The sequence below is a fragment of the Paramacrobiotus metropolitanus genome, unplaced genomic scaffold (assembly GCF_019649055.1).
Source record: "Paramacrobiotus metropolitanus isolate TYO unplaced genomic scaffold, Prichtersi_v1.0 Parri_scaffold0000279, whole genome shotgun sequence".
NCBI lineage: Eukaryota > Metazoa > Tardigrada > Eutardigrada > Parachela > Macrobiotidae > Paramacrobiotus > Paramacrobiotus metropolitanus.
In genome coordinates this window covers 31,906-46,242 of record NW_026570499.1, presented here as the reverse complement: position 1 = coordinate 46,242, position 14,337 = coordinate 31,906, and the positions used below count along the sequence as shown (strand labels likewise).

At 42.0% G+C, this 14,337-nt stretch overlaps 2 protein-coding genes across 4 annotated transcripts; both read right to left on the bottom strand.

Moving 5' to 3' along the window:
• Positions 1-523: 523 nt before the first annotated feature.
• LOC129601811 (uncharacterized) lies at positions 524-7,622 on the bottom strand. 3 transcript variants are annotated; one of them, XM_055500713.1, is made up of 10 exons: positions 7,215-7,622; positions 6,849-6,993; positions 5,494-5,698; positions 4,962-5,140; positions 4,403-4,860; positions 3,613-3,832; positions 3,351-3,521; positions 3,028-3,198; positions 2,781-2,953; positions 524-2,717 (listed from the first exon to the last, which is right to left on the bottom strand). In XM_055500713.1, exons 2-10 carry the CDS (start codon positions 6,885-6,887, stop codon positions 872-874), a joined length of 3,462 nt encoding a protein of 1,153 aa, XP_055356688.1. In that variant the 5' UTR covers positions 6,888-6,993; positions 7,215-7,622; the 3' UTR covers positions 524-871. The 3 variants fall into 3 exon arrangements, with proteins under 3 accessions (XP_055356688.1, XP_055356689.1, XP_055356687.1); XM_055500714.1 differs by having other exon boundaries at positions 6,849-6,960; XM_055500712.1 differs by lacking the exon at positions 7,215-7,622 and having other exon boundaries at positions 6,849-7,204.
• A 1,222-nt stretch (positions 7,623-8,844) lies between these two features.
• LOC129601820 (uncharacterized) lies at positions 8,845-12,610 on the bottom strand. The gene is made up of 4 exons (XM_055500727.1): positions 12,365-12,610; positions 11,294-11,504; positions 10,083-10,550; positions 8,845-8,892 (listed from the first exon to the last, which is right to left on the bottom strand). The coding sequence occupies exons 2-4, from the start codon at positions 11,474-11,476 to the stop codon at positions 8,845-8,847; spliced, it is 699 nt and encodes a 232-aa protein (XP_055356702.1). The 5' UTR covers positions 11,477-11,504; positions 12,365-12,610.
• Positions 12,611-14,337: the final 1,727 nt, after the last annotated feature.

Here is a 14,337-nt window from a genome sequence, read left to right as displayed (position 1 = left end):
ATCAACCACTCGGTATCTTACCAATGCATATATACATATTATGAATTTGTTCTTTACTGCATGCTATTCCCTCGTAAGAAATCAAACTGCAGAATACATTTCCCGCTAAATGCCTAAAGCAGCCTTTTAACAGATGATTTTAACTTAAAGCAAATGATTTTAACCGTTCTTATGTCCTGAACGTCTTTCTTCCTATGAGCTGTTTAATTTTTTTTTACAAGTTACTACAATGTACACAATATTTCTTTGTACATGTGCAGTACAATCGTTGCAACAGAATACTTCTTTGTCTCTGAAACAAGTACTTCACTGATCTACTACAATAAAACTTTTTATCCCACTCTTCCAGGTCTATCGACGAGCCCATGATCACTTTCAAACTATTTACATAATATCAAAACATGCGATTTCAACACCTCTTACCAAAATCATACTTCGAGAACCTTTAAAACTTTTATCCTTTAAAACTTGAGGTATCAATCACCTTTCTCTCATCGAAATATTAAACTATAGCTTATTTTATTTTCTGCTGCAGTGCATGTTATTAGTACTGAAGTGAGCCGATTGTTAAAACCGATTTAATATTACAAATGGCTTGAAAAAGATTCAAAGGTAAAGGAAAGCAACAAAAGCCAACAGAGTCTCATCAATATTATAATTAGCTACAGTAATAAAGCACAAAAATTCATAAGGCACAAAAAAGGAAGCCGAGAAAAGAGTAAATTATGAGCCAGAAAAACGTTTTGTCATGAAATGGACAACATGGAATTCATGTTATTTGGTGAACAGTGGTAGAAGTGTAGATTGAGTCAGTTGTGTCATGATTGTAGCTCCCACGCATAATATCCGGAAACGACGATCGCTGAGGAAACTAACCTTGTTGTCCGGCACATGATTTGCAGCACATCTTCTTGTAATAATCATAGCGACAGAAGGCCATCTCCACTACAGTCCGGCAGCGGTCGATACTGTCCACGCAGTCCCGTGAGGGTGTGGTTTGACGGGCCCTTCCGCCGTTGCGATTGGTCCGAGTGCGGCCGGATTGTCCCACATCAATGTCCACCCTCCTGGACGAGCTGGCCGTTCGATTCCGTACCCCATTTGCGGCGCGCCGAGCTTGACTGCTTCTGGCGGCAGACGCGGGATAATAGGGAGTGTCGCCGCGTCCCGGCTGAGGTCCCGCCTCCACTGGGCGTGGCGTGGTGGGTGGTGGAGGGGGCGGCGGCGGAGGTGTGCGACGCACACCGGAATCACCCTTGCGCGAATGTATGGCCGGCGGTGGACGGCGCGGTGCCGGGTCGGCGTAGCGTGGACCTTTGTTGCTAAGATCCACGGGTGGATCATTGAGGACACCGGCTTTATTATTCAGATCGATCGGTGGACGGTAATCTTGCTGCGGTTGTGCATCATACAAAGTTCCCGCTTTATTGTTCAGATCGACCGGAGGACGGTAATCCTGCTGTGGTTGAGCATCGTAAAGTGTGCCGGCTTTGTTATTTAGGTCAACCGGCGGACGGTAATCTTGCTGCGGTTGGCCATCATAGAGGGTTCCCGCTTTGTTGTTCAGATCAACGGGTGGTCGGTAATCTTGTTGTGGCTGAGCGTCGTAGAGCGTTCCAGCTTTGTTGTTCAAATCCACTGGCGGACGATAGTCTTGTTGGGGTTGGGCGTCGTACAGTGTACCCGCCTTGTTGTTAAGGTCAACCGGACGGCGATAGTCTTGCTGTGGCTGCGCATCATAAAGCGTCCCGGCTTTATTATTCAAATCGACGGGTGGTCGATAGTCTTGTTGTGGTTGAGCATCGTACAGGGTTCCTGCTTTATTGTTGAGGTCCACTGGCGGCCGGTAATCCTGTTGGGGTTGCGCGTCGTACAGAGTTCCTGCCTTATTGTTCAGATCCACAGGTGGCCGATAGTCTTGCTGCGGTTGAGCATCGTACAGCGTTCCGGCCTTGTTGTTTAAATCTACCGGTGGGCGATAGTCCTGTTGGGGCTGCGCATCGTACAGTGTGCCCGCCTTGTTATTCAAGTCAACTGGGCGACGGTAGTCTTGCTGTGGTTGCGCGTCATACAATGTTCCCGCTTTGTTGTTGAGGTCGATCGGTGGACGGTAGTCCTGCTGGGGCTGAGCATCGTATAATGTTCCGGCTTTGTTGTTAAGATCGATAGGAGGACGATAGTCCTGTTGCGGTTGGGCATCATACAGTGTGCCCGCCTTGTTATTGAGGTCAATCGGCGGCCGATAATCTTGTTGCGGCTGCGCGTCATACAGCGTGCCGGCTTTGTTGTTAAGGTCAACAGGAGGACGGTAGTCCTGCTGCGGTTGCGCATCGTACTGAGTACCGGCCTTGTTGTTAAGATCCACCGGTCGGCGACGCGCATCATCCTGTCGATCGTTGAGGGTGCCTGCTTTATTGTTAAGGTCAACTGGTCGCCGATACGGATCATACTGTGGTGGCTCATAACCGGTACCAGCTTTATTGTTAAGGTCAACTGAGGGATAAGCCACCCACGAGGGATTCACGCTGCCTTGAGCACCTAGATTCCGGTCGTCATATGACGGGCAGACATCTGTACCACATGATTCCAGCGTGCTGGGCTTGACGTCTTCCAAACAATCATTCGAGAGCTCCTTATGTTGGTTCAAGCAAACCACTTGGCGTGATCGAACGCCGACGCCGCAGGAATGACTGCACGGATTCCACGGGGAAGTGTACCTATAACCAAGTCGAAAATCCGAAATTCTGTTAGTTTTCTACGAGCGATTCTCTTTTGACTACCATGTTCCTTCACGACAAGGTGAACTTTGACACTGTCGCTGCGTTTCCGGTTTGGGATGATACTTGCATTCCGATTCCGGGAGAACTTCGCACTGTCCTCGTCGATCGTAGCTTGTTTGCGACAGGCAGATGACCGGGCGAGTTTGTGAGCCGACACCACACGGAGCGGAGCACTACCAACAAAGCATTAATTTCTGTCTAGCGTAGCATAGTTTTAAGCTGTGTAACGTTGCAAAAAATTATTTACATCACTCCACGGTCCTTCGAACCACCTTCCGCCACATTCTTTCTGGCTAGTACAGGTTTGATGCGTTTCCGGACGTTGAGTTGCATCGCACATGTGAGCATCCTGAGGGCGGTTATCTTTGAAACACACCAGATGCCGGTTGGTTTGGCCGTTGCCACACCCATTTGAGCACTAAAAATTCAGCAAATTTCACGTGAAATACTTTACACTATACAAAAACTGTCACATAATGCCAGCAGTACTAATTTTATTCTCATTATAAATTCCTTATTTTTTTTACAGTATCTTGAGTTTGTTTAGAGTGCTATCAACACGGCACTCACGTGATTCCATTCCGATACGAGCCACGTTCCAGCGCAGACACCACCGTCGCAAGCTTGGGTTTCGGCCGGTTTCGGCTCCCGACATTTCTGATCGCCCACTTCGCTGCCGTACACTTGATCAAAGCACTTTACCTGTCGTCGCTGAGTGCCCCGTCCGCACGTTGCATCACACTAAACGGGAAGAAGAAAGATTAATTATGCCCAAAATACATGACCCTTGTTGGTGCAACACCTGTTGCACGGTGCAACGCGCTCGTCTTACCGTGCTCCACTCCCCACTTCGCCAGTAATAACTGGCACGCGGCTGACAAGGTGCCATTTGACAGCTACGCTGCATGCTGTGCGTCGGTTGAGTGCCACAAGTCTCGTCGCCCACATCGGCAAAGGTGCCGTCACTCTGCTGTTCACGGCAGCGGGCTTCCCGCGTCTGTGTACCGGTGCCACAGGTCACACTGCACGCACTCCAGTCACCGTACTGCCACCTAAATTGAATTTGGTCCATTTAAACCAAAATCCGTCAAAAACAAAATTATAGCCACGCAAAAAGTTTATGCGGTTATAAATTTTAATCGCTAAATATAAACACGCTTTTACAAATATTTTTAGTGTTAACACAATATTATTGTCGGGTCGATTTATATAACGGAAATATTTCCAGCACTAAAAATGAGTAATATTAGTACAATTACTGTATTATGTTAACATGTGCACCCCAAAGCTAGAAATTAAAATACTAAACTTAACTCAGATAAACGTTATGCCGGTGTTAGTAAAATTTCAAACTTATTTCCTTGAATGTTTATTTCGGAAACCGAAAACAATTTTCAAATGAAAACAATTTTACTACTGCTTAATTAAAACTTACAGCTGTGTTACGTTTACTATAAGTACGTTTACAGTACATAGTACAGAGTACGTTGAACGATTTAGCTACAGTGCAAAACTATTTTCTTGGCAGTTTGCTTATACTGTAATTTAAAAATTTAAACACAAAAGTTTTACGTAAGTAACCGATAGCAAAATTAATTTGTGCTGCTACTGTTATCACGTACTCAGCCCGGCAAGGTCGCTCGTTACATGCCTCCTGAAACACAGCCGGCTTCACCACACTGGCGCAATAGATGTCATCCACTATCTGCCGGCTGCTTTCCATCATACACACTAAGCGCGAATGCTTGACCCCGCGTCCACAAGTTCGGCTGCACGCGGTGTATCCGGCCACGGTCCATCGGTAGCGCTCCGGCTGACGGGGTTCAGGTGTGACGGGAATTTCATTGCTGATCTCGGGAACGGAGGTGTGGTCGGCCTCCACCTGGATGGGTTGATCAACAAAATCCTCGGCAATAGACGGAATGTCTCCGCGGTGCACCTGGTTGGATGCGTAATCCGGGTAATAATTGTCGGCGCGGTGGCGACGGCTTGGCGATCCCGCATCGCTGTGACGGTGGTTGCGCTGGGTGGAGATGGTGTATTCCAGAATTATTCCTTCATTTGGAACTTTCGTGATAAGCTGTAAAATTATGTGGAAATTCAGTTTAATACTATCCAAAGTCAGCATAGTATTCAAAATGCGCAGTATAATGGCACAATAAACTGAAAAGTAAGCCTTACAATAATTTCGATGTCTTCGGTGAGCGGACCCCGGGCGGTAATCCGTTCGCCATGCGGTCGCAGTGAGTTGCCGTTAATGATGTGCTGGTAGCGGAAAACTGTTCCCGCTGCCGGATAATCGCCAGTGGGACTCGCTGTCCATTGGCCGTTTAGAAAAAACTGGCGTGGCGTACGGAGTGCTACAAATTAGAAAAACCCGGCATTATTAACGTAATGTGTTGTCATACTGTATAGAAGTACTGCTGTTACAGTAGCCCTGTATACAGTAACAGGCAGTGGTTATAAAAAGTGCGATCAATCCAGTACATAAATTTATACAATAATTATCCACCATACATTAATGTTTTTAAATGTTTAAATTTTAGCGGTCGTTAGTCTTCAACTTATAATTATTTGGTGGCTATTGCCTATTAAAGAAAAATATCTACTTCATCTTTAAGAGTATAAATCGTCTGTGGGAAAATATTGTATCTGTGTGTAGTTCAATTCAGTATCGTAACAATTTATCGTTAATGTGCAATGGAATTCGTACCGAATACGTTCCCGGTTGGCTTTCTTTCTGTCAAAGTAATGTTGCAAGCGCCGACAGGAATGGTTCCCACCTTGTTGTATCCCGCTGGTAAATTCCGTTCGTCAAACTCAATTTTTATTCTTTGACATGTGGAGCTGTCTCCATCACAGATACCGCACTGGTCATATCGTCGTTCCGCTCCCACAATACCATCACAGCCAATAGCCTGTCATATCGGAGAAAAAATTGCAAAACTGTATCCAGTTATAATACTAATGGCAAATTTTGATTTAGATTTTGCATACGACTAGCCAAATTTAAGTTTGTTTTCATCGCATAATGCGTTCTCTTAAAAATGGTTTTTAAAGAAATTAGAAGATTAGTAGATTGGTAGATTTTTAAGAATGCGTCGTGAGAGATTGATTCTAATAAATTATGGGTTGTAGCCATGGCAAAAATCAAACTGCGCGTGCAGAAACGTGTGACAGCACTTGACTCGTAATAATGCCAATACGCACTAGTGCTTATCAACTGCCGGACACAATGGCTTGGCAAACATATTACTCACTACAAAAATGAAGAATTAATAGCTATAAAAACAATCATCAGGTGGACTATGATGTTTTGCCGAAACGTTCGGACTTTTATGTCTGTATTAGCTGTCAAATTAAACAGCATTCCCGCTGGTGCTAATCCTAAACATACGAAGTAACCACCTCATCTGTAAACTGTAATGCATAGGTATCAGTAGTCTTTAACGATCCGGAGATGGTTATCACTTGTGAGTAACAGTTCCTTCATGCGTTAATTTCTTCCCAATTAAACGCATACTCGACAACCATCGACTACCACTCCTTCCGTACAAAAATTTTCCGTCAAATTAAGGTGAAATTAAATAAACAGTAAGCGATAATGGAAGGACTATTCTGTGGCTAATAACAAGAAATCATTCTCAGTATATTCAGCTGCCTTCTAGCAAAATTTTGTAAACCAAACTAATTGTATCTGTAAATTAGCAGCTGCGAAATTTCTGGTCTACGTACATATCACATGTCATGCGATACAACAAGGCCACTTTCCAAATTACAAAAGTAACACTGAGATGCATGCAGATACAACTGCAAATTTAACGTACCAATATGTAGGTTGGAGAATAATAAGAAAATAATATTATACACTATTTGGACAAAATACAGATCGATTACCTAAACGCAATTCGTATAACTATTTTACACCTGTTAATTATTAAGTTAATTAGCAAACGATACATAATCGAACGTATACACCGTTACACAGTAATCGTAAAGTTATTGCAAATCTACAAGTAAGTTACTGCAAATCCACAAGCATTTGTAGAAAGTATACGAATAACGTACCAATATAACAATGGCGGATAACAATAGTGATACTTCCATAATAGTAGTATAAATATCACAATGGCTTTCGAGGCTGTAGCAGCCACAGATGAACAAGCCGGCTCAGAAGCCGCTACAAAAGAGGAAGACCGCTGGTGTCTGTTATCTACAAGAACGTGACAAATACGTTGAAACAAATCCAACCGGCAACAGCTAACCGAATAATGTATCCAGCGTTTAGAAAAAAACAAGTGATTCTGCTGCTCAGTTTTGTGCAATCTATCCAGCCACCGGCAGCGACCAGTCAGCTGTTTGCACAGTTGGCGACTGCAGCGAATGGTCAGAGCAGATCAATGTGTCTTCCAAACACGCATTAAACATTCGTACCTTTCCTAACGTGGAGATTTATGCAGAACAAACGACGATACTAAACGTTAGGTACACAAAAAATCATTTTGTAACGGTGGTGCAGGTATTAAAAATAACATTGTGTAAGCGAACTATCTAACTCAACACTTTGGATCGAGAGAGTCAGAGAGAGAAAGAACAGTTTCCCATACAGTTGTGTTGTACTGCTACACAGTCACACCGGTGCTGTAGCCAAACCCCGGCGATGAGAAACCGATCAGTCTCTCTTAAGATCGTAAGAAATACCTAAAAAATTGTCACTGCTCATCTCATATCGACAAAACTTGACGTTTTCATCATCAGCGTTTGAGTTAATTCAAACATAACACAACCCTTCCACAAATAAATCCGATTATCAAATATACAAATATTATGATTAAATAGATAGACGGCCAACCAGCCAATCTACTGTATCCGCTGTTAAACGATATTGGCCAGATTTAGCTTCGGACGCCAAATGTATATACGTGTGCGCGCGCACATCACCCAGTTGTTGCACACTTGGATTTACATTGGATCACATGCGCGCAAAACCGAAAGGCGCGGTGGTATGTGAACGCCAAACGGAAATTATGGAGATATGCCTGCTGGAGTGGACATCATCTGGAACGAACGAGATGCAGGCCAAAATTCCGGATCAACACTGGCTTCTTAGTTTGTATTTAAATAATGCAACCTTTCTTTTGGCAGTCGCCTTTCAAGTGCTAATGCAATTGCGAACCAGAGCAGAAACGTCCGGTCAATGTGAACGTACATTGTTTACTTCACCGAAAATTTCGACTATGACTTTAATTGCTTATTTATCATTTCGATTATTACACAAGAACTTTAACGATGTTCCGGATAGCAATTATTACTCTAACGTAGCCTTTTTGTGCGTGGTCAAAATTTTGACTCAAAATTAAGTTCAGCTAATTTGACTGTCACTGAACGGCAGTTCAGCGACACTTAATTAATTACGATCAGCTTCGGCAGAAAGGTCAGTCAAATTCCCAGTATTTATTTCGAGAGGACGATTTATAACTTTATCGTTCAGAGACTGTCTGGTTTTCCTTACGTCCAGTTGTCTAAGTTCCTTTTTCTTGAACCGAATGGTGCTAATATAGTGAAAAATTTTTCGTTTTGCGTAAATTTAGTTAAAGTCAATTAGATAACGATCAGAGTAGCCTCGCTTTTAACCTTTACTACAACTGTACATCCTAAAGTGCAGCCCTAACAGCACGCACAGTGATTCGACGGTTCTTCGCTATTTAAAAATCTAGTTCTTCGTATTTCTTATATGCTACTTCTAGGATTTACCCTTAGAATACATTTTAGTAAAACAAGAAGCCACAAGCAGCGCGGATTTTTACTGGATATCGATCGCAAGCAGCCGGTTTGAATCGTACTAGTATTATATTCGAGAGATACCGTATTATATCTGTACACTGCAATATGTTAATAGTAAATTATTATCATTAATAATTATCTTATATATAGTAGAACAACGAACTGTTTATGAGACCTTTTCAAAAGTACTTTCAATCTGGAAAACAGCTTAATCCTATCATTTCAACGACCACGCGCGTAGCAATACTGTAATAGCGAAGTTAGTCTGGGGTAACCAGTCCTATCCAAATATTATGGCAAGCTTATTATCTTCATATTCGTTCTTAATCTGTTGGACATAGAGCTCATTGGCAGAGGTCAATGTAAATCTTAAAATCGAATTATTTTTCCTCTAATGCGGTAAGTGAACAATTTCTGCATTAATGTGGCGAAGTATATATGGGTGCTGAGCGTGCGTGGGATCATCTCCAAGATCAACACAGATCGCAGATTCACAGTTAAAGGATTATAATCTCCTACAGAGCGATAACTTGTCCAGATGTGCAACGAGCCAGTAACAGTTGACATAACATTATTTAAAGCTTCACCACATAATTAAAGAATACGTACAGTATTTACCTGACAGGTTCCATTTAAACAAAGTCCTTGCAAGGTATGATAGTCTTCCCGTGTGTCTTCCGTGTCAGCGTTGACGTACGGTTCGCAAGGGGTCCCGTCCGGAAGAGTTTCGGCAAACGAGATGTAAAATGTCTCGTTGATCGGTCGGCATAGCAAAGCACACGGTAGATGCGCTAAACCATGGCAAAACCGACATGGAGAAACTGTTTCGTTAATGACCGGAAGTGAAAGCAGGTGATCGATATCGATCTACTCTGCTCTAGTTATTACGAACATTAAGGCTTTTTATTAAGTGTATGCTAATTAAAGATTTCCATTCCGAAATCAGGATTTACTTAAAGTGCTTTGTTTAATGTACATGTACACACCCTTTTCGAGAAAGTGAACCCTTTAAGCAAATTAACAAAAACTAGCCAGTCTGATACTATGATGTGCCAAAATACTCATTAATTTTAGAATAAAACTACAGTATATTAATTTGCACTACATTGAACGGTTCGTAATGCTGTGCACCATATGCGTAGCATTACAAGTACAGACGCAATTACGTAGGACAATCGTGAACTCATATTTCTATGCAAAAAGACTGACTTGATTATCGTTTTGCAAATGACCTAAACTGCAATGGAGTTAACTGGTCACTCTAAAAATTAGGACCCTTTTTTTCGAAAGTTTCAGATGTGCAAAGTAGTAATCATAGCAAGAAATAGAAACCAGCGAGTTCATATGCTAAACGCTAAATTTCTTATTTTCTTAGCTTCTTAATTTAATTTGATTTCTTAGTTTGATCTTATCTTAATTTCTTAATTATGACGTACAAAGATGGAATGGCACCCAGGAATATTTGCGGTTTCCACTGAACTCCGTATTGTTTTGTTTGGCACATAGTGCATATCTGACGTCAGCCGGATCCAGTGGCTCCCTGCGGCGAGTGTGGGGATGATTAAAGAGAGTCAAATTATTGGTTTGGTCATTGGGCTGGTGTTGATCGGGTGGTGTTAAGTGATAAGGTTGACAGGGAGCCTGATGACATTGACGGTAGCGCTTCTGTGACGACTGGCCGGCGGATGACTGCGCAACAGATGTGGTAATATTCTGGCTAATGTCGCGGTCAAGGCAGGGATCAACGGTCGATGCGGCGGCAACAACATGCGATCCCTCCAGTACTTGCACACAAAATCTTTCAGCAAACTGCAATCCTGGACCGCAGTCAGCCGAACAGGCTGACCACTCGGTGAAGGTTGTCCATGTATAGTACCAGTCGGTGGAGGGAATGTTGCGGCTGTCGGTGTTCGGCAGTGGATAAATGTACTGGCCGAATTCCGAGGGGATGGCATTGATTACATCGGGGCTCAGCGTGACTGTAATCTAAAGACAATTATTTTGCTGATTTTTCGTCAAAACAGATATCCATATTGTCACATTATTATTAACATACACACCGAACATGTGCATCGTAAACATGTGATGCCATTTGTAAACCAATAGAACTATTACGGTACAAATGCTTTTGCGCCAGGCGCAATACGGTGCAATACAAATGCATCATCTGCATCAGCAGCACAGTAATCAGTATTTATAAAAATTTAATATGATAAAAAGCTGATAAGGCATTTGCTAATAAATACCATAATTAAGATCTGCATAGATACATCATACATTTATGCAGATGCACACATATTGTAGTAAAATCTTTAAGGCAATTTTAAGTTTCGGTGAGAAGTTCCAGATTTCGATACCAATGATAATTATCCTAACACCCACACACGGACTTGTAAGAGTAAAATTCTGCGTTAAAAATGACGGCTTTATGATTTATATTTTATAATCTAGGTTCGTGAAATCGCAGATCCGTATAGTATAATATTCAAACGTAAAGAAGGAATGGCGTGATGCAAGACATTTCGGTGCACTACTGTATCCAGTTTTTACAATTGCGCGCGTTGCTAGTGTGCTGGAGTAGTACAAGTATTATGGGCTAGTTCGTGCTACTGCTGGTTTTTGTAGCCCGGCATATAACTGCGGCGCATTTACATATTAAGCGGCGGCGCATTTGCAATATTATATTTATTGTAAGTTTGTAAGCGGACTTATTGTATTTTACAGCAAACCTGTCTTGAATCAACATACGATCCATCTTCCTTTTCCAATGTCAAATTCACCACGAATGCCGGTATATCCATGTTGATGTTATTATTATCAACGTGATGACGATCAAAGGAAAACTGCGGAGTGTTCCATTGTCCAGCCGTCAGACTTGTCCACAACAGGATTATGTAAAATGCGAACCACATGTTATCCAGTAGTATTTAACCATCAGATCTAAGAAGCAACACAGAGTGCACAGTATGTAAAAGAAAACGCAATTGCAAACCCTGTCGAAAAAATCAAGGACACTATGGCACAATCTAGAAGAAAGTGGTTAGTTGCTTAAATAATTATACGAAGCAATTCTATCTGTTTTCGTTACCGCGTCCTGGCTGCGCTAACAAAGTATGGCTTCAGCCAAATGTCACCTTCGAACATGTTGTGCGAATATGCTGCCATTCAAACTAAAGATGGGCGCAATGACTGTAGAAAACAGCTCAAAACGTAAAATTATCCAAAAACATACGCAACTACTGAAAATCCAATGCTAGAAACATAGCGCATAGAAAACTCATCCATCATCGGTAAACTGTAGAACTGAAGCATTCTGCCTTTTGTCATCCTTTTCACATGGATATGAAGCCCCACACTGAATACTAATCGCTCAATAACCTGACAAAACTCTCTTCTATGGCGGGGATAATGCTGGCATTTATTCTGGACATTAAGTGTCTCACCGGCACACTTCTCCTGCATAAACTGTAAATATATCTTTAGCATCTTTTGTAACTTCTTTTAACAAAACCCGCAAGATTGCTTCATAAACTATGACAGACATAAAAGCGGTTTGTCCTTAACCACCTAGCGATGGCAATCGACGCCGCAAAACTGTTATTCTCAAGTCTTCCGGCTGCATAACCGTGCATAAAATTGTACATAATAACACCGACTGTCCATACGCTCTTTACATATTTTTCTCCAATCTTAATACGCGCTCTCGTAACACTCGGTCATGCTTTAAATTTGTAAAGACTACTCGTATGATCCATTCATGATTGGATACTTACAATAACACTGTATTCTGCGGTTCTCACCATATTATCACAGCATCCATAGATTCAAAAGCAAAAGTGGTTAAAAAGCATAATAATGTTTGCCGGTCAGTAACAGATTAATAACAGGAGTTACGAATCCGTGCGAAACATTCTTTACGAACCAGTAAGTGGTCGTATAATGGAAGCTCAACCTTCGCAACATTACTGCCTCTACAGAAATTAATTCTGATTGTATGTCGTCGTGAACATGGTTCTGGAAATGGTCAAAATTGTATTTCATTGGAACATTTGCAGCATGCTCTAAACGTAGGGTAGTTTAGTCGCTAAATTCGGCAGTATCACATAATGATGGCGCAATATGCGAATCTGCCATAGATAGTTGTTTGTCATCATGTTGTCATTAAAGCCATTACGCTACACTCGAATTTACAAATGCCAAGCGCATTGGTCCTAATATCTCAACTAATTTTTCCTGCATAGAGTGAGTGCCAATCCTCTTTGTACAAGTACTGTACTTCAATATCCATGAAATCGGGCACGCAGAAACTGCACTGACCATGCCCAGATTCAGATTCAATGGGGCTTTATTAATTAAATAATATAAGGCTTCGTTACCATTATTTTTTATAATTATTAAGTATGCGAGCCTGTCAGGCATGTATGTGCTACTTGACGCAGGTGATGCGGTTTTCTTTGTACGCATATCGAGTGACGAGTGGTACATAACTGTACGTATGTGACCTTTGCAGCACCATGCTGGCAGCTAGAGACTGTGAGCCTTTCAGTGTGTCGTGAATGTTGTTTTTTAACATTATGTTTTAGCTCTTTTGTGAATGTACATAGATGATGTACGTTTAATGGAAGGTGTAAAAAGGAAGCGGAGAAACGCGGTCGGACGATTATCAATACTTTAAAGTATCTATAAAATAATAAAATAAAATTGCCCCCAGGAACCGCGGCTGCATGTGTTTGCGTTACATGAAATTACTCAATATATGCCCCAACATACTGTATATGCCCCACAGAAATATCCTCTAAATGCCCGCGTACAGATGGATCAAGCATAATGCTGTAGGTCTACTTACACTTTGTATTTTGTTGCATCCCATCGTGAAACATACCGGTTGCACCACAACGATTTATGCATTAAATTCAGCCGGTCATCCGCACGTCCACTAAAACAGAACCGAGATCTGGGAGTACAGAAGGAATGAATGAATTCCATTCGTTCCTTTTGTATTCTTAAGAGCACGGTCCTGGTTTAATTGAGCCTTACTGATTGTGATGGGAAGAAATTAGTGAAAAAAAAACTGGAAATTTCGTCCCCGAGTAAAACAACTTGCAAAAAAACCTTAGCTAAACGTTGGGAAACGGCTAACATTGACACACATCCGTTCACCTAGTGGCAGTTGCACGTTAAACTGACGTTTTTCCTACAAGCTGTTTTACTCGGGATCGTATCCCGATCCGAAGGCATGATTTCGCGCGATCGTGCAGCGAGCAGAAACGGATACAGATTTCGAGCACCCAGCGGATCGCTTGGCAATTGACCAGAACTGATTAATTCAATAACTTTTAAATGGCAATAACTTTATTCAGCCATCATGCGCGACAACGTTTTTGGTATCAAAAATCTTCCCAAATATTTCTTCATCTTTTGACGCATGGTTCGCAAACTTTATCCGGAACCAGATCCCGTATTACCAGTATCTGGTTCTGGATGAAATCTCCTGTTATAGCAGTATCTGGTTCATGAGAGATACCAACCAAAGCTTCAAAAGATTAAGAAACGTTTGGGAAGGTTTTTGATACCAAAAACGTTGTCGCGCATGATGGCTGAATAAAGTTATTGCCATTTTGAATTAATCAGTTCTGGTCAATCGCCAAGCGATCCGCTGGGTGCTCGAAATCTGTATCCGTTTCTGCTCGCTGCACGATCGCGCGAAATCATGCCTTCGGATCGGGTATAATTATCACAGCATTGGGAAGTCATTTGCGCTATTTTTTAAAAT

Excerpts from the sequence above, each read along its gene's own strand:
- LOC129601811 (XM_055500713.1), bottom strand. The coding sequence starts at position 6,887 with ATGGAAGTATCACTATTGTTATCCGCCATTGTTATATTG. Across the intron at positions 5,141-5,493 it reads GCCAACCGGGAACGTATTCG|CACTCCGTACGCCACGCCAG; the intron begins GTACGAATTCCA and ends TCTAATTTGTAG. Across the intron at positions 3,199-3,350 it reads TCGTATCGGAATGGAATCAC|TGCTCAAATGGGTGTGGCAA; the intron begins GTGAGTGCCGTG and ends CTGAATTTTTAG.
- LOC129601820 (XM_055500727.1), bottom strand. The coding sequence starts at position 11,476 with ATGTGGTTCGCATTTTACATAATCCTGTTGTGGACAAGTCTGACGGCT. Across the intron at positions 10,551-11,293 it reads CGTATGTTGATTCAAGACAG|ATTACAGTCACGCTGAGCCC; the intron begins GTTTGCTGTAAA and ends AATTGTCTTTAG. Across the intron at positions 8,893-10,082 it reads AGCCACTGGATCCGGCTGAC|ATTAAGAACGAATATGAAGA; the intron begins GTCAGATATGCA and ends TATGTCCAACAG.